At 33.2% G+C, this 21,708-nt stretch overlaps 1 protein-coding gene across 2 annotated transcripts; it reads left to right on the top strand.

Moving 5' to 3' along the window:
- Positions 1-17,733, top strand: LOC127700433 (phosphatidylinositol transfer protein 3-like). Of its 2 annotated transcripts, none has more exons than XM_052203894.1 (5): positions 1-158; positions 11,436-11,537; positions 13,975-14,119; positions 15,912-16,089; positions 17,097-17,733. In XM_052203894.1, exons 2-5 carry the CDS (start codon positions 11,443-11,445, stop codon positions 17,711-17,713), a joined length of 1,035 nt encoding a protein of 344 aa, XP_052059854.1. In that variant the 5' UTR covers positions 1-158; positions 11,436-11,442; the 3' UTR covers positions 17,714-17,733. The 2 variants fall into 2 exon arrangements, with proteins under 2 accessions (XP_052059854.1, XP_052059856.1); XM_052203896.1 differs by lacking the exon at positions 1-158 and adding an exon at positions 6,000-6,075.
- Positions 17,734-21,708: the final 3,975 nt, after the last annotated feature.

Below are 21,708 nucleotides of genomic sequence, written 5' to 3'. Positions count from 1 at the left end.
TATGTAGGCTTAGATCAATATGATTTAAAAGTTCAATATTACTTCACCATGTGAGAAAACAACATATGTTTTTGGAGCAGATTGTATATTGAATATTTTTGGAGATTTATTAATTTTATGGACATATTTATCATATTACATCCATTGGACAATTAGACGTAAGTGCATCGGAAATGTTAATTCGATGTTAAAGCTACTCTTCCATTACTCACTTTAATATATATATGATTACATGAGCTGATTTAGAAGGGGTGGTCAAAAAGGGTGAGATACTGGATTTAGATTTAATTTTCTTAATAACTTGAAAACCGCTATAAATAGAGAAAATCTGACGGATGCAGAAATGTTCAAAATGATGAGATCTACCTATTGTTTATCAATACCAAAACAATCAGAAGACTCTTATAGGAGTTATTGCCCTTAAATGGCCAATTTTACATTTTTTTTCTTCATTTTTGCCTATTATCTTGAAAATTATAACAGATAGAAAGAAACTTTAAGTAGCAAATATGATCAGCAAGACACGATCTACTATTGAGTCAAATGGCTGAAATCGTCAATTGACTACTTATTGGATATATTGCCCTTTAATGACGATTTTTATCCTTTTTTTTTGGTGTTTTTTTTTTAGCATAAAACTGAAAAAACTATAATAGATAGATAGAAACTTAAATAAGCAAAAATGATTAGCAAGACATGATCTACTGATTAGTTCGCAGGTCGAAATTAAAGGAGTTATTGCCCTTTAATGAATTTTTTTGTCATTTTTTTGCGTTTTTGCCTAATATCTGAAAAACTATTATAGATAGATAAATACTTAATACAAGCAAAAAAAGATCAGCAAGACAAGATCTACAAATAAGTCAACATGGTTGAAATTATCTGACCACACCCCCCCCCCCCCTTTCCCCCTTATTCGAGTTATTACCCTTTAATGACGATTTTTGTCGAGCCTGCAACTTCTGTCGCAGAAAGCTCGACATAGGGATAGTGATCCGGCGGCGGCGTTAACAAACTTCTTAAAAGCTTTATATTTTAGAAGGTGGAAGACCTGGATGCTTTATACTTTGTATATAGATGCCTTATGTTACGAAGTTTCCGTCTGTCACATGTCCATTGTCCTTGACCTCATTTTCATGGTTCAGTGACTACTTGAAAAAAAGTTAAGATTTTTTGTAATGTTAATTTCTCTCTTATTATGAGTAATAGGATAACTATATTTGGTATGTGCGTACCTTGCAAGGTCCTCATGCCCGTCAGACAGTTTTCACTTGACCTCGACCTCATTTCATGGATCAGTGAACAAGGTTAAGTTTTGGTGGTCAAGTCCATATCTCGGATACTATAAGCAATAGGTCTAGTATATTTGGTGTATGGAAGGATTGTAAGGTGTACATGTCCAACTGGCAGGTGTCATCTGACCTTGACCTCATTTTCATGGTTCAGTGGTCAAAGTTTTTGAGTTTTGGTCTTTTTTTCTAATACTATATGCAATAGGTCAACTATATTTGGTGTATGGAAATATTTTATGATGTACATGTCAGTCTCGCAGGTTTTATTTGACCTTGACCTCATTTTCACGGTTCATTGCTCAGTGTTAAGTTTTTGTGTTTTGGTCTGTTTTTCTTAAACTATAAGTAATAGGTCAACTATATTTGTTGTATGGAAGGATTGTAAGCTGTACATGTCTGCCTGGCATGGTTCATCTGACCTTGAACTCATTTTCATGGTTCATTGGTCAATGTTTAGTTTTCTTGGTTAAGTCTGTTTCTTAGAAACTATAAGCAATAGGTCAACTATATTTAGTGTATTGAATGATTGTAAGGTGTACATGTATTTCTCGTTTGGTTTATATGACCTTGACCTCATTTTCTTGGATCGTGTTAAGTTTATGTGATAGTTGTAATAAAGCTTTTTATTTAGGTCTATCAGCGTGTGCACTCTTGTTACCAATTTATTTTGCGTTTTTGCCGAATATATGTATCTGAAAAACTACAATGGATAGATAGAAACTTAAATAAGCCAAAATGATCAGCATGATAAGATCTACAAATAAGTCTACTGGCCGAAATCGTCATTCAAGTTCACTCCTTATTAGAGTTAATGCTCTTTAATGAAGATTTTTATCATATTTACCGTTTGTGCTTCAGTAATATTTGAAAAACTATAATAGATAGATAGAAACTTAAATAAGCAAAAAGGATCAGCAAGACATGATCTACAAAGAAGTCACATGGTTGAAATCGTCAGACAACTCCTTATTGGAGTTATTGCCCTTTAATAACGATTTTTTTTTGCGTTTTTGATTAATTTCTGAAAAACTTTAATAGATAGATAGAAACTTAAATTAGCAAAAATGATCAGCAAGACAAGATCTACAAAAAAGTGTACCGTTCAAAATTGTCAGTCCACTCCTTATTGGAGTTATTGCTCTTTAATGATGATTTTTACCAATGTTTAGTGTTCAGCCTCTAATCGTGAACTATTATGGATAGTTAGCTACTTTAAATAGCAAAAATGTCAACAAGACAAGATCTACAAATAAGTCAAATTTTGCCAAAATCGTTAGTTGACTCTCTATAGGAGTGATCCCTTAAATGACAATTACCCTTTTTTGTGTTTTGGGCAAAAAGTAAAGAAGATAGAGAGAAACTGTAAACAGAAAAAATGATCAGCAATACATAATAAAAAAAGGGATTTTTGTCATGAATTCTATTCTAGTCCACAATGTTGGAAAGTGTCCATTGTTGAAGATGCACATATACCTAGGTGAGCGACACAGGCTCTTTAGAGCCTCTAGTTTAATGTGTTCTTGTTCTTATCCATACGACATAACAATAGCGGTATTTTATGTATGCTATCCCGTCTATTTTTATTGTCCAAGAGACTGACATAGAGATAGCACATATAAAACAACTGTTATTGTAATAGTGTATAGATAAGAGACTGACAGAGGGATGGCACATATAAAACAACTGTTATTGTTATGGTGTATAGATAAGAGACTGACAGAGAGATAGCACATATAAACAACTGTTATTGTAATGGTGTATAGATAAGAGACTGACAGAGAGATAGCACATATAAAACAACTGTTATTGTAATAGTGTATAGATAAGAGACTGACATAGAGATAGCACATATAAAACAACTGTTATTGTAATAGTGTATAGATAAGAGACTGACATAGAGATAGCACATATAAAACAACTGTTATTGTAATAGTGTATATATAAGAGACTGACAGAGAGATAGCACATATAAAACAACTGTTATTGTTATAGTGTATAGATAAGAGACTGACAGAGAGATAGCACATATAAAACAACTGTTATTGTAATAGTGTATAGATAAGACACTGACAGAGAGATAGTAAATATAAAACAACTGTTATTGTAATAGTGTATAGATAAGAGACTGACAGAGAGATAGCAGATATAAAACAACTGTTATTGTCGAGCCTTCGACTTTAGTCGAAAAAGCGAGACATAGCGATCCTATATTCCGTCGGCGTCGGCGTCGTCGTCGTCGTCGTTGTCGTCGGCGGCGTCCACAAATATTCACTCTGTGGTTAAAGTTTTTGAAATTTTAATAACTTTCTTAAAACTATCCTGGATTTCTACCAAACTTGGACAGAAGCTTGTTTATGATCATAAGATAGTATCCAGAAGTAAATTTTGTAAAAATAAAATTCCATTTTTTCCGTATTTTACTTATAAATGGACTTAGTTTTTCTGCCGGGAAATATTACATTCACTCTGTGATTAAAAGTTTTTAAAATTTTAATAACTTTCTTAAACTATCCTGGGTTTCTACCAAACTTGGACAGAAGCTTGTTTATGATCATAAGATAGTATCTAGAAGGAAATTTTGTAAAATAATAAATCCATTTTTTGCGTATTTTACTTTTAAATGGACTTAGATTTTCTGCCAGGAAACAACACATTCACTCTGTGGTTAAAGTTTTTAAAATTTTAATAACTTTCTTATACTATTTTGGATTTGTACCAAACTTGGACAGAAGCTTGTTTATGATCAAAAGCTAGTATCTACAAGGAAATTTTGTAAAATAATGAATCCATTTTTCCGTATTTTACTTTTAAATGGACTTACATTTTCTGTCAGGAAACAACACATTCACTCTGTGGTTAAAGTTTTTAAAATTTTAATAACTTTCTTAAACTATCCTGGGTTTCTACCAAACTTGGACAGAAGCTTGTTTATGATCATAAGATAGTATCTAGAAGGAAATTTTGTAAAATAATAAATCCATTTTTCCGTATTTTACTTTTAAATGGACTTACATTTTCTGTCAGGAAACAACACATTCACTCTGTGGTTAAAGTTTTTAAAATTTTAATAACTTTCTTATACTATTTTGGATTTGTACCAAACTTTAACAGAAGCTTGTTTATGATCAAATGCTAGTATCTAGAAGGAAATTTTGTTTTCTTCCAGTTAACATTACATTCAGTCTGCAGTTAAAGTTTTTAAACATTTATTAGATTCATAAACTATCCTGGATTTTTACCAAACTTGGACAGAAGCTTCTTACAATCAAAAGATAGTATCAAGAGGAATATTTTTATTGATTTACTTCCTCATTTTTGTTGAGCCTGCGATTAACAGAAAAAGTAGGCGAGACACTGGGTTCCGCGGAACCCTTACGAATTTTTGAAATAGTGTATAGATAGGAGACTGACAGAGAGATAGTAAATATAAAACAACTGTTATTGTAATGGTGTATAGATAAGAGACTGACAGAGAGATAGTAAATATAAAACAACTGTTATTGTAATAGTGTATGGATAAGAGACTGACAGAGAGATAGCACATATAAAACAACTGTTATTGTAATAGTGTATAGATAAGAGACTGACAGAGAGATAGTAAATATAAAACAACTGTTATTGTAATAGTGTATAGATAAGAGACTGACAGAGAGATAGCACATATAAAACAACTGTTATTGTAATGGTGTATAGATAAGAGACTGACAGAGAGATAGCACATATAAAACAACTGTTATTGTAATAGTGTATAGATAAGAGACTGACAGAGAGATAGCACATATAAAACAACTGTTATTGTAATAGTGTATAGATAAGAGACTGATAGAGAGATAGCACATATAAAACAACTGTTATTGTAATAGTGTATAAATAGGAGACTGACAGAGAGATAGCACATATAAAACAACTGTTATTGTAATAGTGTATAGATAAGAGACTGACAGAGAGATAACACATATAAAACAACTGTTATTGTAATAGTGTATAGATAAGAGACTGATAGAGAGATAGCACCTATAAAACAACTGTTATTGTAATATTGGATAGATAAGAGACTGACAGAGAGATAGCACCTATAAAACAACTGTTATTGTAATAGTGTATAGACAAGAGACTGACAGAGAGATAGCACCTATAAAACAACTGTTATTGTAATAGTGTATGGATAAGAGACTGATAGAGAGATAGCACATATAAACAACTGTTATTGTAACAGTGTATAGATAAGAGCAAAGAAATGAAAAATCAAAGAATATATTAAATTAAACACCGAAAACTAAAAGGAAAATAAAAAAGGGGCTCCATCTATACCTCTAACGCCTGTATACTCAAGAATTCAATGTTGAGAAACAAACGAAACATTTTATTACATCTTATTGAAAAAATGCGTAAAATCCCCACCGATGTAGTCACATTTGATGAAATATTGAATATCAAATGGTTTTGATTAGGTTGAAATAAGTTTTTATTGTTATCGCTTAATGGATTTTTTTTAAGAAATATATTTCATATCAAGATTCAAGATTTCAAGATTTTATTGTACACTCTGACAGTTTACACTGTTACAAGAGGCAGATATACATAATATGCAGCTTGACAGAAGTGGTATAATATCAGAAAAAAATTGAAATAAACATATATACAGGTCAATTTAATATAAGCCATCAAACACACCGTCACATACGGTTGATTCACACGTGGTTAAAATGATCAATACAAATAGTTGGCGCATATCGTGACACATATATATCAGTTATAACACACAATTTGAATTATAAATTAAGTAAGTACTAAATTATTTCTTATATCAAAATACTTCTTGATTTGTTGCAAAAACAATGCTACATTATTGAGTACTTATATTACAATAATATAGCAAACCAAATAGTTTGTCCTCTGTCGGGTTCAAAAAAATAATATCCCGGTATGTGTATTTTTCTAATTCTTTCAATATTTGGGTTACAACATACTAACAGATAATGGAATTCATTTCCAATCATCCCACTATCACATAATGTGCATATTCTGTCCTCACGAGGAATATTTAACCATCTTCTGGCTTCTATAGGAAATTTCAAATTTGAACATCGCAGTTTACTCAAGCATACTCTGCGTTGTTTATCTAGTTTCGTCAAGTAGCCTTCCAGACAGAAATTCCTTTTAAATGATAAATAAAGTTCCCCTCTTGAGGCACTTTCAGCAGTATTGTGCCATTTTTGTACAAACTGGTCTTGTAATATTTGTTTAAGGTTCATGTGGACCCTTCGTCTAAAATGGCTGCATTTTCACCTCAAAATTTACTCTGAGTACAGACAAACCTGTGCATCTGGAAAAGTTTTAAGGCATAGCATGCCCTAGATAAATAAAATTCAAATATATTTTATGTTTTAGAAAATTAAAAACTTAACCGGATTTTGCAGTGCACTTTTTTTCATTCCTCCAGAAGGTGCCAAAATAAACTAAGTTGGGAAAGTGGTTTGAGAACTTCCCCACAGGTAATAATTGAAGTGAACTGTTTTGATTGACATGGACAATAGATGGACAATAGATACCTGACAATAATTGGTGATTTAAACTGTGTACCTGAGTGGACCATATCAAGTGAAACTCAACTGTTTGTTAATTTTATCATCTTCTGCAGGAACGAAAAAAAGTGCACTGCTAAATCCAGTTAAGTTTTAAATTTTCTAAAACATACAATGCATTAGAAGTTTATTTATCTAGGGCATGCTATGCCTTAAAACTTTTCCAGATGCGCAGGTTTCTCTGTACTCGGAGTAAATTTTGAGGTGAAAATGCAGCCATTTTAGCCAAAGGGTCCATATGAACCTTAACAACGTACATATTTTTAATTATTTTTACTAACAATTACTTGGCTATCCCATACATACGATAAGCCAACATCATTCAGTACAGATTTCACATGTAATAACCATTTTGATTACATATTTCCTGAACATTTCATTTCATACAGTAACTTATACATAATACTAGACAGTTTAGAATCATTCGAAAGTAGTTTTACCCAAAAATTAAGTATACGTAGTTAAACATGTACATGCATGTATGTCTAGTGGATATCTACCCGTTTCGCCGTAAACCATGAAATTGGGCGTTGTTCTTCGAACATAGAACACCTTCTTTAAAAATTGCAAATGCACCGTTTCCAATATGTCTAATTTTTCATAGCCCAAAATTTCGCTCCCATATAAAAGTATAGGATCAATTAAAGAATCAAATAACTTAAGCTGTAGATCTACTTTAGAACTTTATTAAACAAACTAAGACGCAGTAACTGCGCTACAGGAGCATCAATTATACATAATACATTGTAATTACAGATAACAGAATGAGTAGAAATTATCTAATATATAGAACTATACAGCTTCAAGTATTAAAACATATATAGATAAAGTAACTATAATAAATAATCGTAATGCTGTGAATAGATATATTCCTTATCGTTCTATACTGAGCATAAAGAGCTTTCTGTCCTTGTTCTGCTAACTTCTTTTTTGTAATTCAAATTTCCCATTTTGGTTTAAAAGCAAACCAAGATAGGGGAAGGACTCTAGTCTTTCAATAATTGAACCATATACAACATGTAGTTTTAAATAATCCATCATAGCGTACTTTCTTTTAGTGAATACCACCACCTTAGTTTTTTTAACATTTACTGAAAGTTTCCAAATATTACAATATTGTTCAAATACATCTAGACACCTTTCTGCTGCTGATTCAGCTAATATTATTGTATCATCAGCATACAATAGAATAAATAACAACAATAACATATTCAGGTGTTCTAAAGTTTTTTGTTATACAGTTTGGAGTCCTGATATACAATTTTCGCGGAAAAAAGTCTCCATGTCCGAAATAAATACAAAAAATAAGAAAGGAGATAAATTTTCCCCTTGACGAACTCCGACTTCACATGGAAAAAAACCTGAGAACTCCCTCCCCCTTTTGACACAAGACTTGATATTGACATACATATTATAAATAACCTTAAATATCTTTCCCGTGATATTACAATTTATAAGTTTTTTCCAAAGTCCCACCCTCCAAACAGTATCAAACGCTTTCCTGAAATCTACAAAGGTACAGAATAGTTTCTTATTGTTATAAAAGTATAATTCTATCAAAACATGTAGTATAAATATATTGTCATTTGTACTATATCTTTTTCTAAATCCGGCTTGTGCCTTTGGTATAGTTTCTATCAGTTCAGCATACTTTGTCAACCTACTATTAAGTACTGCTGTAAAAGGTTTACCAAGTGAGAACACTAGTGTAATACTTATACGAATATGGGTTGTTAGGATCACCCTTGTTTTTATATATGGCAATAATTATCCGAACCGTCCACATTTGAGGAACTACGCCAGTATTCAAAATCATATTAAAAATCACTCTATACATAGGCAAAGCAGCATGAATGCATGGTTGATTTAATATATTCATTAATGACCTTATCAAACCCAGGTGACTTGCTGTTTTTAAAATTTTTCACAGCATTCAAAATTTCTTCGTTTGATACTTCAACATTGAGTATAATTATAGATTTCTATTCAACCCTTTTGGAACATCAATTTTCTACCAAAAATAATATACTGTAATGCGACACAAGGTCTGGGTAAAAAAAAATCGAAATAGACATCAAGCCGTTAGTTTTCTCGTTTGAATTGTTAACATTTTTCATTTCGGGGCCTTTAAGCTGACTATGCGGTATGGGTTTTACTCATTTTTGAAGGTCGTACGGTGACCTATAGTTGTTAATTTCTGTGTCATTTGGTCTCTTGTGGAGAGTTGACTCATTGCAATCATACCACATCTTCTTATTTTTATATCAGGAATGAAAATAATCTTAGTCACTATGATCAGATCTCACTTGACAGATTTATCATTATAACTTGAAGGAATTGGAAAAAAAGCATTAAACGTCTCCAATTAAATAGTACACCAATAATATATTGGTTCAAAGGTGAAGTAAAGCACTAACTCCTATTGTTCGCTTCGGTGTATTGTGGCGTGGCAATTTGGAAGATTTTAATAACTATTCAAATTCATGATCGGTTATTAAATCCAGTTTGCAAAACAACCAAAAAATACATAATCAAGAGAATAGGTTAAGACGGCGAAAGCCATTATAAGGTGGCGAGTATAAACGAAATTTTAGGGGGGTATTTGCTGATATACAATATTATATCAGTGATGGGTCCAGGATTTTCAAAGGGAGGAAACACCGAAAAATAAAGGTGTGGGGTGGAACGGCAGTAAAAAAATTGTCAAATGTTAAATACAGTGGGACATTGTAAAATATATATGGAGGACTCTGAACCTTGATGGTACTCCGAACCGCGATGGTCACGCTGAGGTGCGATGGTTTGACGCTGAAGTGCGTTTTTCATCACATTGAAGTGCGATGGTGGCACTGTGACGCTATCTTGTTGATAGCTACGCCGAAGAGCGATGGTCTACATAAACTACATTTTCATTTCTTTTCATGTCGATGTAGAAGTCAATGTGTATGTTAAAAGCAGTTTTCCAGGATTTTAAGTTGACAAGGGGCGTATAAACTTTAAATACTACGAGAAATGGGGAGGGTTGGTTGATAGGGGAAAGTTATCCCTCTGTAGCGATTTTTTTCGTTCATTTTTACGTACGATGGAGCGTGACATTCTCTAAATACATACGGGTCCGCAGACAGACAGACTGTTATAATGTTACGGTAAACGAGGAATGTAGAAAATCAAAGAGGACGATCTCTCATTTAGCATGCAACTGTAATTAAGGACAGACATAGACAATAATGAATGTAAATTTATTTACTAAATATTAAGAAAATCTACTTCTCATAATAATTGCACGTCTGTAGATTTTAAACTAGTCATCATGCGTCAAATAGACCGGCATCGCACATCAGCGAACGGACCATCGCACATCAGCGTAGACCATAGCACTTCAGCGTGACTTTCGCACTTTAGCGTCCCCATGGCACCTCCGAGTCCTACATATGTATCGAAATTACTGTTATGCCCTTCGACTAATCCCGTTGAACTTCAAAAATAACGTGTTTTTCTAAAGTAATCCTTTGTTTCACGGTCACATCAGTCAGAATTTTACGGTTGTGTTAAGTTTAGAAAGTTGGTGAAGTTACAATCGTATAACTTTGTTTGGATTTACATTTTAGAGTTTTTGTTAACTTCTTATAAATATTGGTATCAAATCACTATAACCTATATTTCACGCTTAATTAATTGTGATCAATCTTCTGACTGAGTTTGATGTCAATCAGTAACTAATTACTACAACCACGTAACTTTGCCTACAGAGCATGTCCCCATGTCACTCATCCACAAAAAGTAGGTCACAGTTACTTACATACTTAGAGAGACGGACATTCAAACTCATAAGTCGAAAAATAAACTGACAAAGCCATGGCAAAACAAGAAAAAGACCAACAGATAAACTATACGAAAAACACAACATAGAAAACCAAAGACTGAGCAACACGAAGGTGTTCTTAAAGTCAAATTAACGCGTGTGGATATGGTTCTTATTTCTAATATTTACTCACAAATAAAGGGGAACGCAACAAACTTGGTAATCGTATATAACCTTTCTATTTACTGGAAACCATTCTAAAAAAAAACAACTGGAAAGACTAATCGGAAGATAACAAGAATCAGATAGCTTTAAAAATACATTGAATTGAAAAGTTCCATAAAAAAACTTGCATGTTCTCTAGTTGTCTGCTCCATTCTAATAATAACTGACATTTCATAGAATTGGTTCATTATGCATGTCTTCGATTATTCTTCTATTATCTGATCACAATCTTTGTAGTTTTTTGTATATATGATACCTTGACAATACGAAAACTTCAATCAAGTGTTCCAGCTGAGTGCAGTGCATTAATTTTGTACAAAATACATTTAATTCTGATTTTGTTTACATTGATTTAGTATTATTTACCTAATTTGTATTTCACAATACTTTTGTCTATTGAAGTACACTTATAGATCTGTCGTTGACAAAACAGACGACTTCTTAATATCTGATGATATTCATGGGAAGTTTAATCATGTGAGATTGGTAGACCGTTAATATCTGTTGTACGAACGTTATTGCATCTTTTAGATTTGACATGGAACATAGCAAGAAAATACTAGAGCTGAAGAAAAGACTGGTTGGAATTAAACCACTAGAAGACGAGCCTGAATTTTTCAACTCAGAAGAAACGTAAGTACTGTCAAAATTCACCCGTTATATTAAACCTTAATTTTTCGTTGAACCTATCTCTAATTAACATATAGATCTGTGATTTCGTTATGCTCAGTACGCGAGTTCGATAATCTGAATTTTAATCAGATTGTCATGTGACAGCACCACGCGCGTATAACAAACTCGCGCTGGTTCACCTCACCTTTCCTGGGTTGGATCAACACATAGCTACTAGTAGCAGTCTCCAAAGGTATAACCCGCCTATAGTCCATTTGTAAAGGCAGACCATTATTTATGATTGATTCTCAGTGTTTGACGCCATTTTCAACACTCTCGACTAGATAGTGACCACCAGTTTTTATTGGTAGAGGAAGCCGCAGTATCTGGAGAGAACTAACGACCTACGACAGGAACCTGAATTGGCAATCGTTTTCAATAAAGATAGGAATCGGACGCACTTATCACGAGCGGGGTTCGAATTCACAACCTCACTGTTGACAGGCTAGTGGCCACTATAGACGAACTATTTAGACCACTAGGCTACCGATTTATAATGCACATCTTGATAAATTCTAAGCAGGTGACTTTATAAATTTTTATAAACTATGAGTGCATTTATCAATCAGGCAAATGAGAGTTTAGGCGAGTTTATATATCCGTTAGTGTATCCGTAACGCGTTTCCGGATTTAATTTGATCAGGAACACTAAAACCAGAGACGTATATATGTCTCTGCTAAAACCTGAGACTAGTAGTCTCAGCTTAAACCAAGCAAATTAAAAATCGGGAAAGTATATATACTGGAGAAGCTTAAACGGAACCTGATATTAACCAAGAGTCCTTCTAAGGAGTCAAGTTTAGCCGAGTGTAGTTGCAACCTTAGTTTCTTAATAATTTATAAATTTATCAACGGAGAATTTAAGAAATGTGTGATATTAATCTAAATTGATGGAAAGCAATTGTTTGGTCCATGTCGGTTTCTTGGCCGTACGAAATTAGTTGGCTATCGAAAGGATGAAATTATGCATGTTTTACTTTATAATTTGTCAAAAACATGATTGCCCTTTTTTGATAATAGATACTAACTTTTTCTGGGATGTTTGCTATAAGACACGTCCGCCGTCTATTGCGGTGTTGAAAACGCGAAAACCGAACTGGCCGCACTTCGCCACTATAGTCGTAGATTAAGTCTGGTAAAAGCTTTGATGGTATGATACAAGGCTAAACTATAATTACTTATCAATTACTGACTTCTCAAATTTGGAAAGGACAGAATTAACAAAAGTTACAGGTCATTTCTAGGTCAAGCAGTAAGGTCATTCCTAGATCAAGCAGTTGTGAAGCAATGGTGACAAGCATGACACAAATAAGTAACTCTTAATATTGTTCCTTCAGTAGGAGTGAAATTAGTAACTCACAAGTCCCGTATGCTTTTATTTTTCACCAAAGGCTATTTTGTTTGTCACACTTCAGATCTCGGCTATGTAAAAAGGATATCGATGTTCCCAGTAATTGCTTAAAGCAGAGGCATATAATACAATTATGTCTCTATAATACAATACTATGTCTCTAATTAAAGATAAGCGATCGTCAATCACAACCTTATCATTATTTTAGTGGATAATGAAAGTTCATCAGTGGTCTCGTTTGAATTCACTACGAATAATCTCAAATTAAAAGAAATAGAACAATCGTTCAGCAGGTTCACGATCATTTCAAGGTCAAATGTTTGTATTTGTTGGTTTGTATCAAGGAGGTTGTATGAGAAGGAGGGTAAACACTCTGCTTGATATAAAATTAGCATCCCCAGGATAGCAATCTCCTTGGTTTGTATATTCAAAATTGTTTTACAGTTCATTGATTGAACCAGAGACATGTGTATTATAATGTCTCTGATTGAACATAGGTAGTCAAGGTCGTTAAACATCCTTCTAGTAGTAGACACTGACGTTACTTCCACAACAAAGAAGAATCAGATATATTCTGTTCTCTATTAAAAAGGGGTGGGGTCCTAGGATGTATGTGAATGGGGTGTAGACTAAACAATGACTCTTTCGTGTATAATTTGAAGTATTGGTAAAATAAATATAGTAAATAAATACAGATAATCACATGTTCTGCATGTAAATTTGACGTTCTGAAATGCAAATTAATGAGGGTGGTAAAGGGTTATTTTCGTGCAACATGTTTGCCATTTTTATTTCACGTGCAGCCGTGAAAAAGGTTCCTTATTCACCGTGTTTCGTGAAATCGGTAAAAAGGATAAAAAAAATCAACGTGCAAGAAATTTTTAATTGTTCGTTCATCGTGAAATGGCAATTTTATTTCGCGTTCTTCCGTGCAGATACCCCCCCCCCCCTTACGCCCCTCATTGATGGGGAATACTGATTAAGAATCTCTCAAGTTTTACGCGTGATTTCGTCGTATATCTCAAACATGATAATTTGTGATTTCAGGCTAGTCAGATTCTTGAAATCAAGAGAATGGAATATAAACGATGCTGAGAAAATGATGAAAGAATCAATAGAATATAGAAGAAGAATTCGTCCTTCACATTTAGACTGTAAATGGTGCCACGAACGCCCAGGTTGTCATTCAATGGTATTGTTAATTTTAAATGCCTAATTAACATTTATTCTAAAATAGATGAGACTGCGAAGAATAGTAAGCATCAGGACTTATCTCCAGGTCAGATATATAGCCCGTTAGACCAGTTCCCGTCATGACGTATCAACCTTGTTCTTCAAGTTGTTTCACTGACATTTATAGCACCGTGACCTTTGCTACTCTGTCGTCAAGAAAGTCAACCCACTACATTCAAATACATTTTGCTTACTATCAATCAATCAGTCAATAACTGTGATCAATCGATCAGTCAATAACTATGATCAATCGATCAATCAATCAAACAATCGTTTAAAAAAAGACAAAACTGAACAGTTAACAGGCAGTCATAATTGAACAAGGATACATATAGTTGCTTGCATCCACGTCATTTGGACTCGGGTGGATAGGTGGATAATTGTTTTAGTGGCAATCATACCACATCTTATTTTATATAATGACAACCACAAATACTCCATTAAAAAATATATAAGGTATAAGTATAAGTTGTGTCACCAACAGTGAACAAATAACAAACAACCATTTACATTGCACCATTATAACTACATTGACAATGACATTGTATAAGAAATGAGTTGAATCATAAATTTCATAACCACAATAATTTTGCTACTCTTAAAAAAATTATCTTTGGGAGGTTGAGCAACCAACAATCATCAATCACTGAATGACAACATGAAAACTGATATAATGTTTTATTTCATATATACTCAGTTGTTAACCCTTTTTGCAGATTGTGTCTGTTTTTCATATGGTTTAAACACTAAACTTCATGTTTTATTAAAGCCATTACATTTCATTTAATTCACTTTAGAGACAAGTCGGTTTTGTTACAGCCATTACATTTAATTCACTTTAGAGACAAGTCGGTTTTGTTACAGCCATTACATTTAATTCACTTTAGAGACAAGTCGGTTTTATTAAAGCCATTACATTTAATTCACTTTAGAGACAAGTCGGTTTTATTAAAGCCATTACATTTAATTCACTTTAGAGACAAGTCGGTTTTATTAAAGCCATTACATTTAATTCACTTTAGAGACAGGTCGGTTTTATTAAAGCCATTACATTTAATTCACTTTAGAGACAAGTCGGTTTTGTTACAGCCATTACATTTAATTCACTTTAAAGACAAGTCGGTTTTGTTACAGCCATTACATTTAATTCACTTTAGAGACAAGTCGGTTTTATTAAAGCCATTACATTTAATTCACTTCAGAAACAAGTTGGTTTTGTTATAGCCATTACATTTAATTCACTTTAGAGACAAGTTGGTTTGGTTATAGCCTATACATTTCATTGACTCCAGAGACAAGTTGGTTTGGTTATAGCCTTTACATTTCATTGAATTCAGAGACAAGTTGGTTTGGTTATAGCCTATACATTTCATTGACTTCAGAGACAAGTTGGTTTGGTTATAGCCTTTACATTTCATTGACTCCAGAGACAAGTTGGTTTGGTTATAGCCTTTACATTTAATTGACTTCAGAGACAAGTTGGTTTGGTTATAGCCTATACATTTCATTGACTTCAGAGACAAGTTGGTTTGGTTATAGCCTATACATTTCATTGACTTCAGAGACAAGTTGGATTGGTTATAGCTATGGTTATAGCCTATACATTTCATTGACTTCAGAGACAAGTTGGTATGGTTATAGCCTATACATTTCATTGACTTCAGAGACAAGTTGGGTGTTATAGCCTTTACATAAATTGACTTCAGAGACAAGTTTGTTTCCTTATAGCCTTTACATTTAATTCACTTCAGAGACAAGTTGGTTTTGATGAAGCTGGAAGACCAGTGATTTACTCCAATTTTGCTCAAGCTAATCTACATCATAATACAACTGAAGACACTATCTGTCACTGTACCTATCTAATAGAAAATGCCAAAAGGACCATGTCACCTGAAGTATCCACATGGGTCTTTGTTATTGATTGTACAGGTAAGGACCATGCCAACTGGAGTATCCACATTGGTCTTTGTAATTGATTGTACAGGTAAAGGACATGAAATATAATGTATCATGCCTGTTTAGTCAAATAGGGACCACAAAACCTGAAGAGTCCAAAGGAAGGTTTAATAATTGAAGTAAGGGCCATACAACACAGATTATTTACATGGTCTTTGTAAGAGATAATACAAATAAGAACAAAGGATACAAACTTGATCAACTGATCAAGAAAAAAAGCAAGTCATTAGTATTAATTTGTGTAGAAGGAGTATAAAAACATTTTTTTATGGTTATCAGTTTTACACACAAGAAAAATCCCATTTTGCTATTGGTTTTATATGACAGGGAATGTCTGAAACCTGCAGTTGTAAAATTGATAATACAGGTATTTATGTTGGTAGGACTTTGTCTAGCCATAATGATTACCTCAATGTGTTAACAGTTCATACATGGATATTTTAGTGGTTACACCTGTATCATTTCTTTTGATTTATCGTGTATGTTTATCAACCAAATTCTTAGTAACATATTTTTTTTTCAATATTTTCTACCTGTTATGTGTTTATACATCTAGGAATTTCAGATCTTAGGAGCTCATCATCACTTTTTATGTTTTATTTGATTGATAAAAAAAGATACCTGCAAAGTCTAAATAAAAGACAAAGAAAATGTTCTGGTTGTTTGTGATTGTTTGGTTGCTATCTCTTTGACATTTACCCCACATATCTTAATTTTGTTTGAAAAATATAATATTGGATGGACATATATAATTGTTAAAAAATATATTGAAGAAGGCCATAAAAATCATTCATGTTTTATCACTTCCAACAGATATGCCTGAAATTCAAACAATGATAATGTTTCCTTATCTCTAAAAGACTCTTTTTCTTCTTTTCTAATTTGATGAAACCTATTATTCATTACCATTGTTATATTCAAGATTGTATGCATATGAAATTATGAATATATAGTTAATTGTTTATGTTGTATTTTTGCAGGTATGACTATACAAGCATGTAACCCAAAGCTTGGTTATGGTGTAACACAAGTAATGGCAAATCATTATCCAGAACGCCTCGGACTTGTTATCTGTGTTAACCATAACCCAGTCTTCCAAGGAATCTGGAAAGCCATGAAAGTATTTATACACCCAAACACTTCATCCAAAGTCAAACTTGTCAAATCAAAGTCTAAAGTCAAACAAACATTCCTGGAGGTATTCCCATCAGAATTGACAGACTGGATTCTTGAGGAAATGAGACAAAACAAGATCAAGCCGTTACCTTCTACACAGAGGGAGTTCTGGAATAAACCTTCCGACAGTGTACGTCATGATCCGAGAGGTTGTTCTTCATACATAGAAAAATACATTGACAGAAGTGAAATAGAAAATGATGCTAATGAGATTGAACACAAAGCACATCCTAATATAATGGATTCTATCAAGGGAAAAGTTGTATCAGTGAAAAAATCTTCTGAACTTGAAAAACAATCGTCACCATTCCATAATCTTGATTCTTGTAATTCTGACAGTGATGAAGAATTTGAACAAATTGAAATGCTAGATATTCCAGATGAGTTCAAAGTTCCTGATCATGCAGTAAAATTTACTTGAATAAAGTTTTGTTAATTGTTTGGTATCACAAAGATTTCATGAACAGTCATTCCGGATAAGAAGACTCAAAAACCAAAATGTGTTCATTGTACACCATGCCCCATTCTGGGTCAAAACCTTAATTTAGCATATATAATTTATAGAGTTCACAACCTTAATTTGGCATTTATTTTAATGTTCACATCACAAGGAACATGTGTTCTTAGTTTCATATTGATTTGACTGCAACTTTGTGGTAAAATACCTTAAATCAAATCTTTAAAACTGATACTCAATGGATGAATGGCTGATTAGACAGACAGACACACACATGGAATAACTATTGTAGTAGGCATCTAAGAATTTACATTGAATTTACATTAACAGTCTCCTTTTTTAATGTCTTTTGACCTTTAAATCTGCAATATCGTCATATACTGAGGTTTCATTATAATTCATGTGTACTTATTGTCGAGCCTGCGACTTTTGTTGCAGAAAGATCGACATAGGGAAAGTGATCTGGCGGAGGCGTTAGCTAACTTCTTAAAAGCTTAATATTTCAGAAGGTAGAATACCAGGATCCTTCATACTTTGTATATAGATGCCTTATGTTATGAAGTTTCCGTCTGTCATATGTCCATCGACCTTGACCTCATTTTCATGGTTCAGTGACTACTTGAAAAAAAAGTTAACATTTTTAGTATTCTTAATTTCTCTCTTATTATGAGTAATAGGATAACTATATTTGGTATGTGAGTACCTTGCAAGGTCCTCATGCCCGTCAGACAGTTTTCATTTGACCTCGACCGCATTTCATGGATCAGTGAACAAGGTTAAGTTTTGGTGGTCAAGTCCATATCTCAGATACTATCAGCAATAGGTCTACTATATTTGGTATATGGAATGATTGTAAGGTGTACATGTCCAACTGGCACGTGTCATCTGACCTTGACCTCATTTTCATGGTTCAGTGGTTATAGTTAAGTTTTTGTGTTTTGGTCTGTTTTTCTTATACTGTATGCAATAGGTCTACTATATTTGGTGTATGGAATGATTGTAAGGTGTACATGTCTAGCTGGCAGGTTTCATCTGACCTTGACCTCATTTTCATGGTTCAATGGTCAAAGTTAAGTTTTTGTGTTTTGGTCTGTTTTTCTTATACTGTATAAAATAAATCAACTATATTTGGTGTATGAAAATATTTTACGATGTACATGTCAGTCTGGCATGTTTTATTTGACCTTGACCTCATTTTTACGGTTCATTGCTCAAAGTTTAGTTTTTGTTTTTGGTCTATTTTTCTGATACTTTCAGCAAAAGGTCAACTATATTTGGATTATGGAATGATTGTAAGGTGTACATGTCCAACTGGCAGGTGTCATCTGACCTTGACCTCATTTTCATGATTCTGTGGTCAAAGTTAAGTTTTTTAGTTTTGGTCCTTTTTTCTTATACTATATGCAATAGGTGAACTATATTTGATGTATGGAAATATTTTAGGATGAACATGTCTGTCTAGCAGGTTTTATCTGACCTTGACCTGATTTTCACGGTTCATTGCTCAGTGTTAAAATTTGGTGTTTTGGTCTATTTTTGTTCAACTATAAGCAATAGGTGAACTATATTTGGTGTATGGAATGTTTATAAGGTGTATCTGTCTGTCTGGCAGGGTTCATATGACCTTGACCTTATTTTCATGGTTCATAGGTCAATGTTAGTTTTTTTTATTCTTTACTGCCATCTTTTATCACAATAATCAATATCAATGGTATATCACTAAGTTATTTCACTCTTAACCACAGTTATCCAGCATATCTTCATATAGCAGATAATAACCTATACAATTAGTAGTATGAAGACACTATGATAGTTGTCTTCAGCAGGCCTGGCAGCAGCTTAAGCGTTCATACAGGCATCAGCAGCAGCGACATTATCACATTATTTACAGCTTTAAATTTATAATGTATGTCTGATAGCATTTAATTTCAACATAACTTCATTTAGAAATACACGACAGGCGAGACATTTCTGTGTGTCCACTCTTGTTTTTGAGAATTTCCTTGGTATAGATAAACCAGGAATTTTTAAATGTTCAACAAAAATACAAATTTCCTTTAGGTTTTTATGCAGAATTTGTTAAAACCATGAAATCAAATAAAATTCGACCTCAATCCAAAAATATTGGTACCCCTGAATGCAGTACATATATATGTACTTGTTGAAATTTAATATGAAACAGTATTACATAAAGTTTTAATAAAATGCTCCGCTGGGCGCAGCTTGATACGACCGCAGAGGTCGAACCCTGAACAGTTGGGGCAAGTATGGACACAACATTCAAGCTTGATACAGCTCTGAATGCGGATTGTGATTAAATATTTGATACAGCATAGGTTTCTGACACAGAATGAATGTGGTCTAAGAACTTAAACATTTTTAATTTACCTATTATGGTCCAATATCCAAAATCTAAATACATACACGGTTAGATTCAGCATATCAAAGAACCCCAAGAATTCAATTTTTGTTAAAATCAAACTAAGTTTAATTTTGGACCCTTTGGACCTTAATGTAGACGAATTTGAAAACTGGACCAAAAATTAAGAATCTAAATACACAGTTAAATTCAGCATATCAAAGAACCCCAATATTTCAATATTTGATGAAATCAAACCATATAATTATTATTTGCTTTTATATATAAATAAAAACAAACAAACTTAAAACGGAAAATTTTAAAGAAAAAAAAAGGAAAAAAAGAAAAAAAAAAGGACCCCCCCCCCCAATTTTTTTGAACCCCCTTATGATTCATCACCCCCAAACTCAATCCCAGCCTTCCCTTTGTGGCATGGTACCTTGAAGTACAATTTCAGAGAGATCCATACACTTGAATGCAAGTTATTGTCTGGAAACTGTAAAAATGCTTGTTTTTTTGCCCCTTTTAGGCCCCAAATTCCTAAACGTTTAGGGCAATTACCCCCAAACTCAAACCCAGCTTTCCCTTTGTGATATGGAACATTGTAGTACAATTTCATAAAGATCCATACACTTACACACAAGTTATTGTCTGGAAACTAGAAAAAAGCTTATTTTTAGCCCCTTTTTGGCCCCTTCTTCCTAAACGTTTTGGGCAATTACCCCCAAACTCAATTCCAGCTTTCCCTTTGTGATATGGAACCTTGTAGTACAATTTCAGAAAGATCCATACACTTACAAGTTATTGTCATGAAACTAGAAAAATGCTTGTTTTTTGCCCCTTTTTTGGCCCCTTATTCCTAAAATTTTGAGGCAATTACCCCCAAAATCAATCCCAGCATTCCCTTTGTGATATGGAACTTTGAGGTACAATGTCAGAGAGATCCATACACTAACACACAAGTTATTGTCTGGAAGTTACAAAAATGCTTATTTTTGGCCCCTTTTTGGCCCCTAATTCCTTAACTGTTGGTACCATAACCCCCAAAATCAATCCCAACCTTCCTTTTGTGGTATTGAACCTTATGGTAAAATTTTATAGAGATCCATTAACTTAAACTAAAGTTATTGTGCGAAAACTAATTTGTCTTCGGACGACAACGACGCCAACGTCATACCAATATACGAACGAAAATTTTTTAGCGGTTGTATAAATAGGTGACTACAATATTCTATAAGAGGAATGTATAATTGGAACACTTTTTAGTCCAATATAGGTACAGAAATGAAAAAGAAATACATTTGAATAAACTATACACAAGAACCTGCTTCAAGGTAAAACAGAAACTCACAAGAGGAAGGTTTAGCTAGCTATAAAACCAGATTTAACGGTTAATCTTTAACCCACAATTTTCTTTGGAAAATAACTGTACCAAGTCGGGAATATGACAGTTGTTTTCCATTTCCATTGGTTCCGTTAGTTGATAGTCTATTTTGTCAGTTTTATTGACTTCCTCTTTTTGAATTTACCTTGGAGTTCTGTATTGTTATACATTTTCACAACATAAAATGTTACCATACGAGGAAAAATGTTTCACAAA

The sequence above is a fragment of the Mytilus californianus genome, unplaced genomic scaffold, assembly GCF_021869535.1.
Source record: "Mytilus californianus isolate M0D057914Y unplaced genomic scaffold, xbMytCali1.0.p SCAF_5, whole genome shotgun sequence".
NCBI classification, from domain to species: domain Eukaryota; kingdom Metazoa; phylum Mollusca; class Bivalvia; order Mytilida; family Mytilidae; genus Mytilus; species Mytilus californianus.
This window is presented reverse-complemented; position numbering and strand designations above follow the sequence as displayed.

Excerpts from the sequence above, each read along its gene's own strand:
- LOC127700433 (XM_052203894.1), top strand. The coding sequence starts at position 11,443 with ATGGAACATAGCAAGAAAATACTAGAGCTGAAGAAAAGACTGGTTGGA. Across the intron at positions 11,538-13,974 it reads TTTTTCAACTCAGAAGAAAC|GCTAGTCAGATTCTTGAAAT; the intron begins GTAAGTACTGTC and ends TTGTGATTTCAG. Across the intron at positions 16,090-17,096 it reads CTTTGTTATTGATTGTACAG|GTATGACTATACAAGCATGT; the intron begins GTAAGGACCATG and ends GTATTTTTGCAG.